Source organism: Pollicipes pollicipes, unplaced genomic scaffold (assembly GCF_011947565.3).
Source record: "Pollicipes pollicipes isolate AB1234 unplaced genomic scaffold, Ppol_2.1 Scaffold_3447;HRSCAF=4054_pilon_pilon_pilon, whole genome shotgun sequence".
Lineage (NCBI taxonomy): Eukaryota > Metazoa > Arthropoda > Thecostraca > Pollicipedomorpha > Pollicipedidae > Pollicipes > Pollicipes pollicipes.
Window position 1 is genome coordinate 41,305,356 of NW_023596297.1, and position 19,572 is coordinate 41,324,927.

The 19,572-nt window shown below is 63.3% G+C and overlaps 1 protein-coding gene across 1 annotated transcript in view; it reads right to left on the reverse strand.

Annotated features, from left to right (window-relative positions):
• hiw (MYC binding protein highwire) overlaps window positions 1–19,572 on the reverse strand; it is a 64,103-nt gene that overhangs the window by 27,518 nt on the left and 17,013 nt on the right. The window contains exons 23-39 of the mRNA XM_037215517.1: window positions 18,679–18,783; window positions 18,312–18,433; window positions 17,681–17,861; window positions 17,306–17,495; window positions 16,692–16,817; window positions 16,299–16,435; window positions 15,735–15,941; window positions 14,577–14,777; window positions 13,966–14,172; window positions 13,544–13,684; window positions 11,169–11,582; window positions 10,701–10,885; window positions 10,121–10,241; window positions 9,922–10,015; window positions 9,372–9,578; window positions 7,325–7,469; window positions 227–449 (exon numbers count right to left, since the gene is read on the reverse strand). Coding sequence (XP_037071412.1) covers window positions 227–449; window positions 7,325–7,469; window positions 9,372–9,578; window positions 9,922–10,015; window positions 10,121–10,241; window positions 10,701–10,885; window positions 11,169–11,582; window positions 13,544–13,684; window positions 13,966–14,172; window positions 14,577–14,777; window positions 15,735–15,941; window positions 16,299–16,435; window positions 16,692–16,817; window positions 17,306–17,495; window positions 17,681–17,861; window positions 18,312–18,433; window positions 18,679–18,783 — 3,006 coding nt within the window. The remainder of the gene's footprint in view (window positions 1–226; window positions 450–7,324; window positions 7,470–9,371; window positions 9,579–9,921; window positions 10,016–10,120; window positions 10,242–10,700; window positions 10,886–11,168; window positions 11,583–13,543; window positions 13,685–13,965; window positions 14,173–14,576; window positions 14,778–15,734; window positions 15,942–16,298; window positions 16,436–16,691; window positions 16,818–17,305; window positions 17,496–17,680; window positions 17,862–18,311; window positions 18,434–18,678; window positions 18,784–19,572) is intronic.

Sequence of the window (19,572 nt, forward strand, 5' to 3'; positions counted from 1 at the left end):
GAGGCGGCTGCGTCCAGCGCGCCTGCCGCAGGTGCCAGCTGCAGCGCGTTGGCAGACAGGTGGGACCAGACGCGCCGCGCGCCGGGACAACCGATCACCACAGCCACAACCGCACTCCGCAGCGCAGGCCCGCTAGCCCTACTTTACACGTTACATAGGTCTCACGAGGGAGCCAGCGGCGCCTCGAGGAACCGCCCTGCGGCGCCCATCGCACAGCTCCGCTCACCTTGAGCCCAGCCGTGTAGGCCAGCTGGCCGTGCTGGTCGCGCGTGGTGACGGTGACGGCGGCCGGCCAGCCGCAGCGCGGCTCGTCGCCGCCACACACGGTCTCGGTGAGCGCCGGCTCGAGGCGTGGCTCCGGCTGTAGCCAGCCGGCCAGCCGGGCGCCGCTCGTGCCCGGCCGCGCCGTCACCAGGTCGCGCAGGAACACGCGCTCGTTGCTGTGGCAACTGGCGGCGGGCGGGACGCGCGGTGAGATGGGATTCCGGGCACACCGGCCGCCGGGGCGCCTGCGCTGTCCCGGCCCCGCAGCCTGGTGACGCACAGTGTGGGTCAGCAGACGGCCGGGGCACGGACGCCCAGACGGACGCCATATACCGACGACGGCTCCGGGATGGATATGTCGACCGACGCGCTGGCGGGTGACACGGTGCTGCCGGCCACACGTCGGACCCCGGCGTCGGACGGAGCCGCGGCCGCCGACTCCGAACACCCAGGCTAGCCGATCCATGCAGCCATCTGGCGGGCTCCAGAGGAAAGCGTGTGCATTGCCCTGTGAAGTCAAGCTCGGCGGTGTTCGGCGGTCACGCGGAAGACTGAAGAAGTCAAGCTCGGCAGTGTTCGGCGGTCACGCGGAAGACTAAAGAAGTCAAGCTCGGCAGTGTTCGGCGGTCACGCGGAAGACTAAAGAAGTCAAGCTCGGCAGTGTTCGGCGGTAACGCGGAAGACTAAAGAAGTCAAGCTCGGCAGTGTTCGGCGGTCACGCGGAAGACTAAAGAAGTCAAGCTCGGCAGTGTTCGGCGGTCACGCGGAAGACTAAAGCTACACCCTACACCCAGCCCTGTCACCAGCGCTGCTGCCGCCGACGCCACGGTGCTGCCCGGCCGGCTGGTCGTCCGACCTCTGCGGCCGGTGATTGCCAGACGGCGCGCCGCGGCCGGACGGGGCCGCCGCTCCGATAGAGCCCGGGCGCTGCGCCGCGCTGTCGGCGGCCGCGCGGCCCTATCGCAAGCGGCACAGAACGCGGCTGCAGACGGCGACAGGCCGGCTGGCGGCGCAGACGCCAGCTCGAGCGACTCGGACCAGCGCGGTCGCCCCTGCCGCGGCCCGGCGCCACCGACCGCCCTCCGGACGCGTCACGAGAACCGTCCACATGAGGTGCACGCGCGGCGTCGCCGCCCGATAGGTGAGAGCTCGGGTGGCGGCGGAGGCGTCGCCTGACGGTCCCCCGGAGGTTCATGCTTTGCGGAGTTAGGTGAGGCGCGCGCTGTGGCGTCGAGCCGACCTCATTGGTGTTCACCGTGCGCCACTGCTAGACTACCTAAGGACCAGATTGCAGATCCCGCTTATTCCCATTGTTCAGTTGTTCGACCACTGTAACTCCGCAACCAAATAAATGAGGGCATGTACTAGCCAGAGCGTAAAAGCTGCATACAATTCGCCTTTAATGATAACTCAATGCCCAAATTTGCTCTCTAGTTTGCGTAGTCATAGCTGGTTTTAAATGATGACATGCGCGTTGTGTGCGTGCGCGCGTGCGTACGTGTGCGTGCGTGTGCGTGTGCGTGCGTGCGTGTGCGTGCGTGCGTGCGTGCGTGCGTGCGTGCGTGCGTGCGTGTGTGTATGTGTGTGTGTGTGCGTGTGTGTTCCGAGTCCAGAGAGCCTATCGTCAGCGCCTCCGAACGCGCCAGCCGTGCCGTGCCTCCGTCGCACCAGCAGCGTCCTCAGAGGACACCCCGCGCACGTGCCAGCCGTGCCTCCGTCGCACCAGCAGCGTCCTCAGAGGACACCCCGCGCACGTGCCAGCCGTGCCTCCGCCGCACCAGCAGCGTCCTCAGAGGACACCCCGCGCACACACCGCTGCGTCACGTGCTGTGTCGGCTGCGGGCAGGACCGAGCCGGAACGGCCACACTGCAAGCACCGGCCCGTGACAAGGCGCCGGTCGCCCTCCCGGCCCGGCGGCTCGGAGCGCCGCGTCGGAGCGCCCGACGGCTCGGAGCGCCGCGTCTGAGCGCCGCTTCGGAGTGCCCAGCGTCTCGGAGCGCCGCGCCGGAGTGCCCAGCGTCTCGGAGCGCCTGACGGTTCGGAGCGCTGCGTCGGAGCGCCGTGTCAGCGGCGATGCGGCCCGGCCGTCTGCTGGCGGCCCTCGTCGGCGGCTGTCTGCTGTCAGCAGCGAGCGCCGCTGTTGAACTGGCTCCCTGCTGGCTCAGCGCCGCCGGCGAGGCTCACTGCACCGGCGTCGGCGGGCGGCTCGTGGTACGTCCACAGACACAGCCGGACACGCCAGGACTGACGGGTCTGGCGGCCGGGACTGGCGGGTCTGGCGGCCGGGACTGGCGGGTCTGGCGGCCGGGGCTGACGGGTCTGGCGGCCGGCACTGGCCGGTCTGGCGACCGGGACTGGCGGGTCTGGCGGTCGGGACTGACGGGTCTGGCGGCCGGCACTGGCGGGTCTGGCGGGCGGGACTGGTGCGTCTGGCGCGTTTGATCAGGGTCTTCGGAGAGCATCACGCTAATGGACCTTCTTACGTTAGGCGTATGATTCTTGCCGATTTACTCATGAGACCTATGAAACTGTTGTTTCTGTACCCCTAGCATGATAGTATTTACACCAACAGGAGCTGGAGCCACAAAGCGTTTCATAAGAACATCAACAGCGGCGCGTCCTGGGGTCAGCTTTCACTGTTTCGTCAATGACCGCAGCCCTTTTCCTACCCACAGCTGCAAGCCGGCGACATTCCAGCCAACGCCATCTCCCTCAACATTTCGCACGAACAGGAGGTCATCATCAGCAGCAACGCCACGCGGCGCCTGGCGCTGCTGGAGACGGTGACGCTCCGTGACATCGGCCGGCTGCTGATAGAGTGGGCTGGAGTGCGGCCGCCGGCGCGCGGCCGACTCCGCTCGTTCGGCGTGGCGCGGGTGGGCGAGCTGTCGTTGCGGAACGGCGCCCTCTCGGGCCGATGGGCGGCCGGCGCGCGCCTCTCGGTCTCGGATGTGGCGCAGCTCGACTGCGCCGGCCGCGCGCTGGCGGCGCCACTCGCCGCCGTCACACTCACCAACGTCACCATGCCGGAGTGCGCGCCAACAACCTTCGGCGCCGGAGTGACCCGCCTGGAGCTAACGGCGTGCCGGCTGCACAGCGCCGAGCCGCTCTGCTTCCAGCTGCGCCGCGGCGGCGTCCTGCTGCTTTCCCGCACGCACGTGCACCAGCTGCAGCCGATGGCCGTGTCGGCCCAGTTGCGCGAGCTGGCCGTGACCGACAGCACCCTGGACGTGATGCGGTCGCACGCCGTCAGCGGCCGGCTGCGGCGGCTGCGGGTCGAGCGCAGCCTGCTTGGCAGCCTGGAGGCGAACGCCGTGCACGCGGCCGTCCGCAGCGCCGCGCTCCGCCGGCTCCGCATCGGTCAGCTGCAGGGCGGCGCGCTGGCCGGCCTGGGCGCCACGGCCGAGCTGCAGCTGCGGCTCATCAGTATCGGCGAGGCGGCGCCACACAGTCTGCTGCTCAACGAGACCGTGCGGGCGGCCGGCCTGCAGGTGGACCGGCTCTACCTGACCAGCCTGCCGTGCCACTGCGACATGCGCGCGGCGGCGCGCCGCCTGGCCGGCGCCGACGGGTCGACGCCGGGTGCCGCCGCCGCCGCGCTCGCCGGTCGCCTCCTGTCGGCCGCCTTCTGCGCCACGCTCGGCCAGCGGCAGGTGCTGGCGCGCCTCTCCGCGATGCGCTGCGGTCCGCTGCCGGCCGCCAGCCCAGCCCCTGGTCCGTCGCCGGGCCCCGCCCAAAAGGGCACCGACGACCAGACGGTTGTGTTCTACGTGGTGCTGGTCGGGGTGGCGGTGGCCGTGCTATCGCTGCTGTACGTGGTCGTGTCGCGCCGCCGCCGGCTCGCCGACGTCCTGCACCGCCTGACGCAGCCCGCTGGCCCGGCGCGACCAGCCGCACCGCCCCCGCGACGGCCCCGGTACGGCACCGCCTCGTCACAGGACTCCCGTACCGAGCTGATGCCCCGCAGTCCAGCCGCACGTCCCGGCTACAGCAGAGCCACGTCCCAGGACTCCCGCACCGAGCTGATGCCCCGCAGTCCAGCCGCACGTCCCGGCTACAGCAGAGCCACGTCCCAGGACTCCCGCACCGAGCTGATGCCCCGCAGTCCAGCCGCACGCCCCGGCTACAGCAGAGCCACATCCCAGGACTCCGGCACCGAGACCTCTATGGTGGACGCGTAGCCGTGCACAGGCGCGTGCCGGCCGGACAAGACAAAAGCCACCTAAAGGGATTCAGGGTGCCCCCCCCCCCCCCCCCGGATCGGTTTTATTGTGTACATAAAGAAGTGCGGCACCTGCTGGTGCTCCGTATGGCATTTGCTGGTGCTCCGTATGGCGTCTGCTGGTGCTCCGTATGGCATTTTCCGTTCCCGTCAGCCCTTCATTTCTGTTGTGGTACATCTCAGACGAGCACGTCGTACAAACTGTGAGGTGACGCCGCTCTAATGTTCTGCGTCTGTTTGGTGAGACACGGGCTTTCGGCGGGCTCACCCTCGATCGGAGCTACTGATGTTCGCTTGCGCGTGACCATGATCATAGGGTGAGCAGTAGGTCGCGAACGAGCGGCTGTGAACCGTGTATCCATATGGAGCTACTGATGTTCGCTTGCGCGTGACCATGATCATGGGGTGAGCAGTAAGTCGCGAACGAGCGGCTGTGAACCGTGTATCAATATGGAGCTACTGATGTTCGCTTGCGCGTGACCATGATCATGAGGTGAGCAGTAAGTCGCGAACGAGCGGTTGTGAACCGTGTATCGATATGGAGCTACTGATTTTCGCTTGCGCGTGACCATGATCATGGGGTGAGCAGTAAGTCGCGAACGAGCGGCTGTGAGCCGTGTATCGATATGAAGCTACTGATGTTCGCTTGCGCGTGACCATGATCATGGGGTGAGCAGTAAGTCGCGAACGAGCGGCTGTGAACCGTGTATCGATATGCTGGTTGAAGTCGACAGCGCCCCTAGGTGAGGAAGGACAAGGCTCGTAAGTGGGGGAGGGGAGGGCTTGGTTGAAGTCGACAGCGTCCCTAGGTGAGGAAGGACAAGGCTCGTAAGTGGGGGAGGGGGAGGGCTTGGTTGAGGCCGACAGCGTCCCTAGGTGAGGTAGGACAAGGCTCGTAAGTCGGGGCGGGGGAGGGCTTGGCTGAGGCCGACAGCGCCCCTAGGCGAGGTAGGACAAGGCTCGTAAATCGGGGCGGGGGAGGGCTTGGCTGAGGCCGACAGCGCCCCTAGGTGAGGTAGGACGAAGCACATAAGTCGGGGGGGGGGGGAGGGGGAGGGCTGCCGGCTAAAGCATGTGCTCGAGCCGTTGGGGAATATCCAGCTGCCAGCCAGCTGATGTCATTCAACAGGATCTCACCTTCCAATCATTGCGGACATTTTTACTGTGTACAAACGAACACAAAATACCATAAAATGTGACAATATGGTAGTGATGCTTTGGCGTGATCCTCACAGAAAATCTCCAGGGGATGTGACGGGTCGCAATCTTGTCATTTGTTTGCATCGCTACTCAAGGGAGCGGTTTTGCAACACCGCAGTGTATTATAACCCAACTGCATCATATATATGCCTGGTTGACGTCGAGTCACCGAGAATGCAGCGACACACAATACTTGAGAACAATCCAGTCTTTTCGTGTGAATGCTGCCACCAAAATACACAAACCGGGATACGCAGGAGTCATCAACAGTCACTATAAGTATGTAATGGAAGCTGACGGCTAGGCTTGTAATATTACTGTTATCGCTGCCGGTGCACCGATGTAATGTAAGGACTCTGGCAGTGTGCTCACGTCACGCGCTATGGCACAGAGCATCCATATCATCACGTTCTCGTCGCGTATTACCCATGCCGCATACCAGGCCGGGCTGCCTCTGAGCGCGCTATTATTGCCACTCCTAACCGCGGAACTGCCCGGAAGGAACTCCGCCGCCACGAAATCATTCATCCAAACACTATTGGCATGCAGAGCATTTCACTAAAAATCCAAGGTACCACCTGAACCTCCGGCAACTCGTAATCTACTAGGCCGGTTGTAACGAGTGAAGTTTCGAACGAAAGCCTGTGCCGAGCTAGTTTTTTTTTTTTGCTAAGACGCATATCTTAAAATACGTCAGAAGTGGCATACTCAGGAGGGCAAAATGTCGCGAAGACGCAAACCTTTTGCTTTATCAAAATGAGGCGTTCAGATCTGTTGCACTCTCCGCAGATATCATATGTATGCTGCGACTACGGCGATCCCAAAGGAACACATGCGGATTGCTTTTGAGTTAATGACGAATGCAGGACATCAGAAAAGAGTCCTAGAAAACAGGATGTAATATTCACCAAAGCGTTGCTCTGCAGCCCGCAGTACTCCTTGTAAATTCCATTTTGTGACACGCGCACTGAACTTTGGCAATGTCTCAAACCAGCGAAAAATGCAATGCAAGATGCACCATGCAGATGGATTAAAGCGACAGTCGGGGAAATTCGCCAAGTTTCTACGCTCTGGCCGGAAGGGTTTGACAATGTGACAGGAAAGCCGAGGAGGGGCCGAATCCCCCTCCCCTCCATCAAGAGGGCTCGGAAGCCGGAAGCTAGAGCAGCCTGCTAGTATCGGACAGACTCCAGCACCCACACGCCATTTAGTGCACCTTTTCCACATCGTTCTCCGAAGACGCAATGCTACGACAGGTCGCAAGCGAAGCCATACACTGCTGCTGGCGAGTCGGACGGCTGTTTAACCGAATAGAGGGAGGCTCTCGCAAGGCTTCGACGACACAGATTGGCGATCCGGTTAGGACTAGATAAGACGGGCGGCATGTTTCATACATATGAATACATGGCCACACAATACGTAGGTCTCAGTAGGCACAGAGGTCACCTGCCGCCACTAATATCATTATTGTATGCTCTAGCAGTACATTGTACCGCTATCACGACCTGTGGAGTCACATAATCACACAAACATGGCTATAGCGTCGAGCCGGGCCCTTGTGGATGGCAGCCTACCTCGACTGGCAGCCAAGCGTGCGCGGCTGCTGCCCTACCGCACCGGAGAGGGCGACCACTGACCTGAAGGGGATGACGCCATCCAGCGCCTGACTGACGGTGGGCTGCTGCGAGAGCGCCAGGCCGCCGCGCAGCAGAGCCGAGTGCGCCGACAGTGTGTCGCGCGCCACCTCGTCCACCTGGTCCGGCTCCAGCCGCGGGTCGTCGTCTGCGGGGCGGGGCCACAGCAGGGGTCAACAGGCGCCAAACGGTCCGGCGGCCGGCAGTGTGTGGAGTGTGGAGCACGCATGCAGCGCACCTCGCGCGAGTTCGGGAGCGACGCGGGAGTCAACCAAATTTGCCTTGTCAGGCTCGAATCCTTTCTTTTGAGCCGTTGTTGGGTCCGAGTTCGAGTTGACTCAACAAAGTCGACAGTCAGTTGACTAAAAAAGCAGCGAACTGAAGCTCTTGCCACTGAACACCTGTTTGCATAAGTATTATGTTCGTGAACGCATTTAGCCAGTTCTCGCGCGTTACGTGATGAATTCAACATTGCAGCGAAGCCACTTGTACTGCACTGTTCGCATTGTATTCTCAGCCTGCTGTTCTCGGAATCGACAGCATTGAAATCGGTTCCGGAGACAAACCGTACCACCGAACAGGGAAAAAGTCGACCAGAAGTTGCGTTGCGCTGCTCAGAGTCATACGGTCGCACGGGGCGCTGCCGGGGGGGAGGGGCCGTCTGGCGGAGGTACGGATCACGCGGGGCGCCGCCGGGGGGAGGGGCCGTCTGGCGGAGGTACGGGTCACGCGGGGCGCCGCCGGGGGGTATACCGTCTGGCGGAGGTACGGATCACGCGGGGCGCCGCCGGGGGGTATACCGTCTGGCGGAGGTACGGGTCACGCGGGGCGCCGCCGGGGGGTATACCGTCTGGCGGAGGTACGGATCACGCGGGGCGCCGCCGGGGGGAGGGGCCGTCTGGCGGAGGTACGGGTCACGCGGGGCGCCGCCGGGGGGTATACCGTCTGGCGGAGGTACGGGTCACGCGGGGCGCCGCCGGGGGGTATACCGTCTGGCGGAGGTACGGGTCACACGGGGCGTCAAGGGTCGCGCCGAGCGCCGAGGATCGCACCGTCCGTCAACGCGTACGGGCCAGAGGGACAGCTTCGGCTGGGGTGAAGTTACAAACGTCAGCTGTGAGCCCTGTAACACAGTCTGGCGTTCCATAAGCTTGAACTGGCAGCCGCGGTGAAGACGTCTCGCGTCTCGTGCGCTCCCATCTCTGCAGACCGTGCGGGCCTCGGTGGACACGTGACCGGACACGGCCCGGCCGAGGGCAGGCGATAGTTAGCTCTGCGGCGCCCAGTCCGGGGAACTCCGACGGCAGCTCAGCAGCGGCGGCCGCTGCCGGCCGCATCAGCGCCAGGAAACCGCGGCATCCCCAGCGCTGCCGCGTGTACTGAGCGCGGACGGGCGGACGCCGCGGCTGACCCTGGCCCCTATCGTGGCGTGGTGAGGCGAGTTACTGTAGCAGTGCTACTACAGTGGTTATTGTACTGGCTTTGCAGTGGATAGTTAGCAGTGCATTGCTGCAGTTCTGACATCCCTGAAAAGGCTGCGTTTGGTTGATTCATGGTATTGTTCCAGCAATCTCACGAAGCAGTAAAAATGAAAGGGGGGTTTACAGGAAGTACAGTCGTTAGCGTGATCGAGCTTATCGAGCATCTCCGGCAATACAGGCCTCATCAGGCAATAACTGGCCTGCACGGAATTCAGGGATCTTTCCGGAGTATTATTATGGTTGACACAACCATTGGCATAAGACTCGCCTTGCCTACTGCAAACGAAACATACATTAAAGCTTGACCACCAACCAAAACTTCCAACGAGAAGACTAGAAAGCTAGTAGTCACAAACAGAACCCATGGTGACCCTACCTTCCCGTTCTGGCTGGCCAGTGAGGTGCTGTCCGCATTCTGCCCGCCCTAATTAACCGGCGCCAATCCAACAGACACTGCGACAGCACTGGTGACTATGCGATGTAAGCTGGCTTGCGCCCGTGCCGAGCGTCCCCCAGCGGTACGGCACGCGCACCGCCCCGCGCCCGTGCCGTGGCCGCTGCCCACTGACCTGCGACGGCCGGCAGCGGCATGTTGCGGCGCATGAGGGCGGCAGCGCACATGCCGCCCAGGTAGGCCAGCTCCTGCTCCAGGTGCTGCACGCCGTCGGAGGCGGCCGGCTCGTAGCCCGTCACCAGGCAGCGAAAGCCGAACGAGCCGGACCGGTCGTCGCGCACGTAGTCAGACGCCGTCTCCAGCGAGAACACCAGCTCACAGCCTGGCGGCGGCCGGCGCCGTCCGTCACATATCACCGGCCGCTGGCCTGGTCCGCTGTCCGGAGGGCGCTCGGGGCGAAGACGGTCACAGAGCGGTGAGGAGTGAAAACCCCATCCCGCCCATCACATGGCTATCATTTCGGGACCAGGTCATTATGATCCTATCGTCATTCCACGGACAAATGTTGCGAAGGCAAACAGCTCCTCAACAGAGCGTACATAAACCACCCCACCGTCCACACAGTACATCCATTTCGACTTGGTACCATACGGAGCAATGCCGAAGTCTCGTGCCGCCGCTCCCACGCCGTGGCACGTGCGCGCGGAGCGCCTCGTCGGCCGTACCGGGCAGCAGGAGCGCCGAGCGTGGCCAGCCCTCGCTGCCGGAGAGCGCGACGACCGTGACGAGTCGGTCAGCGCCGCCACCGCCGCCGCCGTCGCTGTCGCCGCCGCCGCCGCCGCCGCAGCCGCCGCCACCACCGCCGCCGCCGCCGCTGCCGCTGCCGCTGCCGCTGCCGCCGCCGCCGCTGCCGCCGCCGCCGCCGCCTCCGGCCGCCTCAGCCTCAGCCGGTACCTGCACGAACAGCTGGTCCTCCGGCTGGACGGTGCAGCAGCGCGCGTCGAACTCGACGCTCATCCACAGCACCGACTTGGGGAAGTGGACCCTGGCGGAGGGTCGGGCCGGCGACGCTCAGACCGGCGCCGTCGCGTTGTCTCATGGGGCCGGGCACACGGTCGGCAGACACAGCCCACGCATACCACCCACGGGCCACGCACCGGACACGACAAACTGACGGCGACATGCGCCCAACTCCCACCAAATACCCTTCCTGGCTTTCGGTCATTCGTAACGACAAACACGGCCATTCGTGGCTTTTAATGCGAGCGTGTCATGTGTGCACACCAGCGTAACGGTCGAGCAGCGCCAGACAGGTGACGGAGGCTCACGCCGTCCCGGCCAAGCCAGACGGGTGACGGAGGCTCACGCCGTCCCGGCCAGCGCTAGACGGGTGACGGAGGCTCACGCCGTCCCACGCCAGACGGGTGACGGAGGCTCACGCCGTCCCACACCAGACGGGTGACGGAGGCTCACGCCGTCCCGGCCAGCGCCGGCCGGCACGCACCGCTGTCGGCGGATGGTGGCCGCCGGGTACGGGTGCTCGCTCTCCACCCAGCAGCAGTGCGGCGAGACGGTGGGCGGCGCGTCGGCCGGGTCCGGCGCCGGCTGCCGCAGTGCCAGCGCCAGGTTGTTGAGCGCCGCCACGTGCGGCAGCAGCTCCTGGATGAGCGACATCACCTGGACGGCCGTCTGCGGGCAGCGGTGGGCGGGCGCGGTCAGGCTCCGGCGGCTCGGCGGTCAGCGTACAGCACCGCCCGCCGCACTCCGCCAGAGCGTCCCCTCGTGACCGCTGACAGGCACATGTCAGGGGACCTGGCACGGATCGACAGCTGGCTCATAACGACCTACCAATCCACGCCAATCCTATACATTCCTGCAACACAAGCTACCTGCGCGTAACTGGAATGCACGAGATGTGACTGAACAGCGTGGTGCCCACGTACTGCCGCCGTCATTGGGCGCTGTCACGTACCCGCGGGTCGGCCGGCACCATGCAGGCCACGTGCGCCAGCGCGGCCGGCATCAGGCGCGTGGTGAGCAGGCTGCGCGCCACCACGCGCACGGCGGCCGCCGAGCCGACGCCGCGCGCGCCGGCCGCCAGGTCGGCAGCGGCGCGCGTCAGCGCCTGCAGCAGGCCGAGGGCGGCGCGCCGCGCCCGCTGCCCGGGCCGCCCGCCGGCGCCGGGGCCCGGCTGCCGCGGCGTCAGGCTGTAGTACAGCAGCTGCGGCAGCTGACCACGCGTCTGGTTGGTGCCGTTCAGGCTGAGCGGGCAGGTGGCGAAGCTGAAGACGGTGCCGTCGGGTCCCTTGACGCGGCTCTGGCCGCCGTCGCCGTTGCTGGTGCGGCCGCCAGAGTTGCGCAGGCGCAGCGCGTACCTGGCGCCCTCCTGCGGCGGCGGCGGCGGCGGCGCAGAGCCTCAGAGCAGGCCAACGCCACACGTGGCCGACAGACAGACACCGAGCTTTTCAATAGATGGGGCTGCCACGCAAAGACGGAAAAGTAACGAAGACTTACTGCAGGAATTGCGCAAAGAAAACGAGTGCTTGAAGCAATCATTCACTAACACGGCACTCATGACCTCTTGGCCTAAGCCCCGTTTGGCATTCGCCCACACTTCGCCCGTTGGCTCGTAACAGGCATGTGCAAGGCGGTTGGCTGGGACAGGCGTGATAGATGTGATGGCTTCATTTCTATCAACCATCTCTTCTGAAAATGCTGTGATCATGCCAAAGTGGGGTCGCAGAGGCGGGGAGGCGGACCACAGCACAATTACCTGCTCTGAGGACGATGTCGAGATCAGAGCGATCATGTGTTCCCTTTTTTCTGCTGATGGGGAACACTTCGACATCCAAACATTGGGATCCAATCCAGCGTTCGGGTACCAAGGCGCTCGCTTGACAACCGTACGTGATGTCCGTCACTTATAGGCTCAGAACGTGCACATCGAAGTCTGCACAAAATGTCGGACACGCTAATACGTCCTTACTATTTTGTGACATTCTAGCCGCCAAAAAGTTGACAGGAGCATCCTCCCAAGCTTTGAGCGCCCCATTATCTCAACAGGAGCATCCTCCCAAGCTTTGAGCGCCCCATTATCTCAACAGGAGCATCCTCCCAGGCCTTGAGCGCCCCATTATCTCAACAAGAGCATCCTCCCATGCCTTGAGCACCGCGTTATCTCAACAGGAGCATCCTCCCAAGCCTTCAGCGCTCCATTACCTCAACAAGAGCATCCTCCCATGCCTTGAGCGCCCCATTATCTCAACAAGAGCATCCTCCCAAGCCTTGAGCGCCCCGTTATCTCAACAGGAGCATCCTCCCAAGCCTTCAGCGCTCCATTACCTCAACAGGAGCATCCTCCCAAGCCTTCAGCGCCCCATTATCTCAACAGGAGCATCCTCCCAAGCCTTGAGCGCTCCATTACCTCAACAAGAGCATCCTCCCAAGCCTTGAGCGCCCCATTATCTCAACAAGAGCATCCTCCCAAGCCTTGAGCGCCCCGTTATCTCAACAGGAGCATCCTCCCAAGCCTTGAGCGCTCCATTACCTCAACAGGAGCATCCTCCCAAGCCTTGAGCGCCCCGTTATCTCAACAGGAGCATCCTCCCAAGCCTTGAGCGCTCCATTATCTCAACGGGAGCACCCTCCCAAGCCTTGAGCGCCCCATTATCTAAACAGGAGCATCCTCCCAAGCCTTGAGCGCCCCATTATATCAACAGGAGCATCCTCCCAAGCCTTGAGCGCCCCATTATCTCAAATACCAAACAACATCAAACGGCATCGGTTGCGCTGGGTCTCGCGAATCGCTCTTATTGTTATCTTTGCTTGTCATCACCATCGGTGCTGGTATGGAACACACACACACATCGCATTACGGGACCACCCAGGCATTTGGCAGAGCTTGGTACATAGTTTCCATGAAGGTATATCACGAGCAACCACAACGGGATATTGAGGACTTGTGCACGCTATGGCACGCACGCATTCTACAGAACACGTTCACATCATTCAGAGCAGAGACGCTATCACTAGCACGCACTCATCTAAAATTACTATCACCTCGTCAACACGAACAAGCAAGAAAGCAGACAAGCAAGCAGGCATTCACGCACGCACGGACACTCACTTGTATGTTTGCTTACTTGTTCACTCATCCACTCGCAGCCATAGCTCTCATTCACTCACACTAACCAAATCAATCGATCTATTACTCAGTCAATCAATCCATCAATCAAACAATAACTGAGTAACACACGCAGCCCTTCGCTGGCGTACCATTTGTAGGTGAGGCGCCCAGACAAGCACACCACCACTGCCCGTCCACCAGTCCACCGAGCACCGGCGTACCTTGAGCGGGACCGGTTTGGAGAAGCGGACCTCGACCAGGTCGGTCTGGTCTGGCCCGAACTGGCCGCTGACCGTCTGCAGCACGGGCCAGCGCTGCTGCAGCGGCACGTCCCCCGGCTCGTCGGCGCACTCAGACGCCACCTGTCGGCGCGCCGACCAACTGTCAGTGGCGCCGGCCAGCAAGAGTCGACGCAGCACGCAGCAGCACGGCGTGAGCGATGCAAACAAAACAATGCGCAATGACCCTACACACGAAAGGGTTAGCACTCCAGAGCTCACATGGTACCCCGGCCTTGAACTGGCACCACTGTCGCGTCTCAGCCCTAACCCGGGCACAGCCGGACTGACCATCAGCACGTGCCCTCCGCCTGGACGGTGCGTCACATCGCGCCTGTCACGGCCGGCGCCGGCGGCCGCCCCACCTCCTCCAGCAGGTCGAGGTCGTAGCTGAACTGTCCGGCGCCGCCGTACAGCACCACGCCGGCCAGTAGCACGCCCGGCCGGTCCACGGTCAGCGCGATGGCGTCTGGTGAGCCGTTGCCCGTGTTCCAGGAGCGCGCCGCCGAGACGCGCGTGAAGCGCGACGGCGTCCAGTGCAGCGGGTGTGTGTCCAGGCCGACCAGCTCACTCTGCGGGGTACACACCGGTCAAGCAGGCCTCAGGGGCCGGCCAGATCCGGCCCATCAGCTCACTCTGAGGGGTACACACCAGTCAGACAGGCCTCAGGGGCCGGCCAGACCCGGCCCATCAGCTCACTCTGAGGGGTACACAGCGGTCCGACACGCCTCAGGGGCCGGCCAGACCCGGCCCATCAGCTCACTCTGCGGGGTACACACCAGTCAGACAGGCCTCAGGAGCCGGCCAGACCACGCCCATCAGCTCACTCTGCGGGGTACACAGCGGTCCGACACGCCTCAGGGGCCGGCCAGAGCCGGCCCATCAGCTCACTCTGAGGGGTACATACCGGTCAGATAGGCCTCAGGGGCCGGCCAGACCCGGCAGCGACTGCCGCGCCGAGGCCATGCTGACTTACCTCGGCCGTGACACACTGTGAGACCAGCTCGGCCTGCAGGCAGGCCAGCAGCTCGCACGTGTTTTGCTGCAGGCGGATGGCGGTGCGCGAGCGGGGCGCCGTCTCCGAGCCCAGCCAGACGCGTAGCGGCTGGGTCAGCACCGACAGCAGCTGCTCCAGCACCTCCCGGAAGCTCCACATCGGCGACGGAGACTTCTCCAGCTAGGGGGCAGCCGGCGCCGCTTCAGCTTACTCACGCTCATTCAATGTTTGTGTTTAGGTATGACAACACGACACAGCGCATGTTCTGACAATCATACCAGGCAGTACTTGATTTCATGCCATCAATAATCCAGGGGCCGCAGAGGCGACTCACATAGAGAAGATACTCACAGATACTTCGATACTCACAGAAGCATCAGAATTGGGAGCACGCATTTGTAAGGAGGAAAAGGCAATGCCTCCCGTCCGACCCTGGGTTACGTGTGGTGGGTCGTATGCCTCCTGTCCGACACTGGGTTACGTGTGGTGGGCCGTATGCCGTATTACAGCAGAGGAAGGGACGGTGGCTTAGAGAAAGTCAAGTGCTTAAGAAGGCGACAGTGATGGGCATGACTGCATTCCCGTAGTAAAGATAGGGGTGGGTAGGAGTGTCCACCCCTACCCACCTCGCTGGTAGGGGTGTTCACCCCTACCAGCGAGGTGGGGGCGTTACTCGCTTGTTTCCCATCCACACAATGAATGCGTGGCATCTGAGCAGCCTTCGCTAAAACGGAAATAAACGTAAGGTATTCCCCGCCTGGCCTGACATGTTACAGACCATCACAAGCAATTTTGATCTTGTCAAGTATGTATCACGTGATCTCTGACAAAGTCGAGCTCATCGCCAATACAAGTGTACATTTCGGGCCTCGTGTCTTCGGCTGATGGCGCTTGGTCGCCTCGACAGTGGGTACTCAAGTGCGAAGACTTTGATCCTGACCCTTGAACGTTGTCAGGTGGAGCTAGACGTATCGAGACCTCACCTGGCTGACGTGTGACCGTGTCCACCAGCATCGGGGGCCGAGTGATGTCGCTGAGGGGTGCTGGGTGTGACCTCACCTGGCTGGCGTGTGTGACCGTGTCCACCACCATCGGGGGCCGTGTGATGCCACTGAGGGGTGCTGGGTGAGACCTCACCTGACTGGCGTGTGTGACCATGTCCACCAGCACCGGGTGCCGTGTGATGTCGCTCAGCGTCGGGTGCGGACTGAGCGCCGCCTCGGTGGGCGAGCGCTGGAACTCCTCGTCGCCGTAGACGGGCAGCAGCTGGCTGAGCCGTACCAGCGGACAGCAGAGGGCGGCCAGCACGGCCGAGAATAGCAGGTCGTGCTGGCCGCTGCGGCTCTGTGGGAGGACAGGGCGATTGGGTCAGCCGCCGGTGGAGCGGCGGCGCCGCGCAGAGACCGGCCGGACCGGACCATCGCCCCACGCCAGCCAGCACCTCAGACCGGCCATGCTGATGACCCCGTATGCAGGTATACCACGTGATAGATACATCAGTGATAGTGGAATGCAGTGGTAAGTGCCGTGGAGTCAGTGTCTGGTGTAAGGCTTTGGTCTCCTTTGGATTAGTGCTTTTGGGCCAGTAATGGTCCTTACAGGATCAGAATGACTAAAAAGACATATATAGTTGGATCGACCCGACCCGACCCGACCCGACCCGACCCGACCCGACCCGACCCGACCCGACCCGACCCATACCGTCTCCCGGAGCGTCAGCAGCTCGCACAGGCAGAGCCACTTGAGCCGCCCCGTCGGGTAAAAGGCGTGGAAGCAGCCGACGAAACACTGGTGGAAGGAGTCCAGCACCTGGTCCAACCTCTTGCCCACTTCCTCTGCTGAAGGAAGACAATGGCATGGCAGTGATGAAAATCGCCTTCAGGAAAAACAGCGGGGGCAAACTTCTTAACACATCTACAGCATAAGGATGCGGAAAGCACTTAACAAATGCGCTGCACCGCTCCGACGGATCCAGACGGAAATAGAAAATGGCAGGAAAAATTCAGATCAGGCAGATGCATGTTCTAAGCCCCGTTTATTTTTGACACATTTTATAGCCATCAGCACGTTGTGAAATCGACTGCAGTTGCTTACCCGCAGTCCCCTTCTCTGGCAGTGCCTGTACGATGGAGGTGCCCTCTGTGAGAATGCGGCGGACCAGTTTGCGAACGTCCACCATACACTGGGCTAGCTGCGGCGTCTCCTGCATGCCCAGCTGGCCTGTGATCAGACACGGCACAACACGACGTCAGCTATCAACACCATTGTCCTCACCACAGATACACTGAACTATCAATATGTCACGCCGAAACCAGCAGCAAACAGGGCACCTCGCTACACAGCCGTACGGAAAACGAACTGAAAACGCAGTCCACTCTTATCCCGTGGGGTCAGACACATGTCATACTCCTGCCCCGCGCTGTGCACCAGTGCGTATACCAGGTGTAGGTGAGCAGGGGTACACGTACACGGGTACACCCGTCCGGTGTAGGTCAGCGGGGGTACACGTACCGTCCGGCGGGTACACTTGTCCGGTGCAGGTCGGCAGGGGTACACGCACCGTCCGGCGGGTACACTTGTCCGGTGTAGGTCGGCAGGGGTACACGTACCGTCCGGCGGGTACACTTGTCCGGTGTAGGTCAGCAGGGGGTACACGTACCATCCGGCGGGTACACTTGTCCGGTGTAGGTCAGCAGGGGTACACGTACCGTCCGGCGGGTACACTTGTCCGGTGTAGGTGAGCAGCAGGCGGCCGGCGCTGGTCAGCACGAACGCCAGCCGGTCCAGGTCTGCCAGCGCGGTGGGGCCGGGCTCGGCGTTGGCCGCCGACTCGCGGCAGTTGGCCACCGCCAGCCGCCAGGCCCACTCCACCAGCGAGAGCAGCGCCTCGAAACACGCCTGCCCCACACGACACGGCGCGGTGTCAGCAGATCAGCCGGCGCAGCGCTCTGCCGCCCAGCTGACGGGCGTGCTCCGCCACCCTGCCCTGCCCTGTCCTCCCCCTGGACCGACGCCCTCGGTCTCACCGCCCCCCCCCCCCCCCCCCCCCCGTCTGCCTCAGGCCCGCACCCCGGTCGACTGACCGGTGTCACGGTGAGCGCCACGCGCGCCGACAGCGGGTAGACGGGCTCGGAGACGGCCGGCGGCGCCGCCGACGTCACTGTCTCGGGCGTTACTAGCCGGTACAGCAGCTGCGGCAGCTGGCCGGCATTCACGTCCGTGCCGTTGTTGGAGCGCTTCGACGACTTAAAGTAGAAGACGGCCCTGCGGAGGCGGCGCGCCGCGCGGTGATTAGCGGAGGCCTGTGGGCGCCATCTGCATACGCATGCATCGGCACACGCGTGCACACCCGTGCCCTGTCCTGACGACGGGCAGCGCGTGAAAACAATGACGCCTGTGGGAGCCGGCGCACCGACTCGGACTTCCTGTCTGTCTGTTCCAATACTCAGCGTTCATTTCGTGTGGCTGAAGAGCTCTATCCTTTTATAGGACTTCAGCAGCCTACCCTCCACCTGGAGTGGCGCGTGTTTTCTGGCCTGCGTTAATGCGCACTGGCAGCCGTGTGAGCCGCGCATTCGGAGCGGACTGTCGCCGTGTCAGTGTGGAGCGTCGCCCTGGCTTAGCGCCGACACGGACCGCCGAGCCGTGAGCTCCGCGGTAAGGGCTGGGGTGCGGACCACGGCTGGCTCCGCACCCGTGCCGGGCGTCACTCACTGGTCCTCGCCAACCAGCATGGTCTGTCCATCCGAGCCGCAGTCGCTGGAGGGGCCTTCGACGCGGGCCCAGGCCAGGTACCAGCGGCCGGCCTGCAGCGGCACCGGATCCCCGAACAGAATCTGTCGCACACCCGGCCCCGGTCAGAGCGGCACCAGTCATCACGCGCCGGTCAGGGCCGCACACTTCACTGCAGAGGCGTCTCTCCAAACCCGCCGGTCATCACCCCGGCCCCGGTCAAGGCGAAGCCATCTCCATGAAATCACCGCCAGACGAGACGAGAGCTGCGCGCGCGTCGGCGGCCGCCGCGCGCCGCTCCCGTCCCGCCGGCCTGCCTCAGGGCCGGCCCGGGCCGGCCTGGACCGACCTGGTGGGTCTGGCGGGCGTTGCACTCGTACACCACGTCCGTGGACTGGGCGAGCAGCTCTCCCTCGGGCTCGTGGTCACCGCCCTCCATGCCAAGATCGTACAGCTGGGGACGGACACATCAGTCACGGGTGTGCGGCTGGGGACGGACACATCGGTCGTGGGTGTACGGCTGGGGACGGACACATCAGTCACGGGTGTACGGCTGGCGACGGACACATCAGTCACGGGTGTACGGCTGGCGACGGACACATCAGTCACGGGTGTACGGCTGGGGACGGACACATCAGTCACGGGTGTACGGCTGGGGACGGACACATCGGTCGTGAGTGTACGGCTGGGGACGGACACATCGGTCTTGGGTGTACGGCTGGGGACGGACACATCGGTCTTGGGTGTACGGCTGGGGACGGACACATCGGTCTTGGGTGTACGGCTGGGGACGAGCACATCGGTCTTGGGTGTACGGCTGGGGACGGACACATCAGTCATGGATGTACGGCTGGGGACGGACACTTCGGTCGTGGGTGTACGGCTGGGGACGAGCACATCGGTCTTGGGTGTACGGCTGGGGACGGACACATCAGTCATGGATGTACGGCTGGGGACGGACACACGGTCTTGGGTGTACGGTTGGGGACGGACACTTCGGTCGTGGGTGTACGGCTGGGGACGAGCACATCGGTCTTGGGTGTACGGCTGGGGACGGACACATCGGTCTTGGGTGTACGGCTGGGGACGAGCACATCGGTCGTGGGTGTACGGCTGGGGACGGACACATCGGTCTTGGGTGTACGGCTGGGGACGAGCACCGGTGATGGACGTAGGACTGTGGGACAGGTTCCGGTCAGGGATGTTCATCCAGTTGGGATGGGGTCGGTCAGGGCAGCACGAC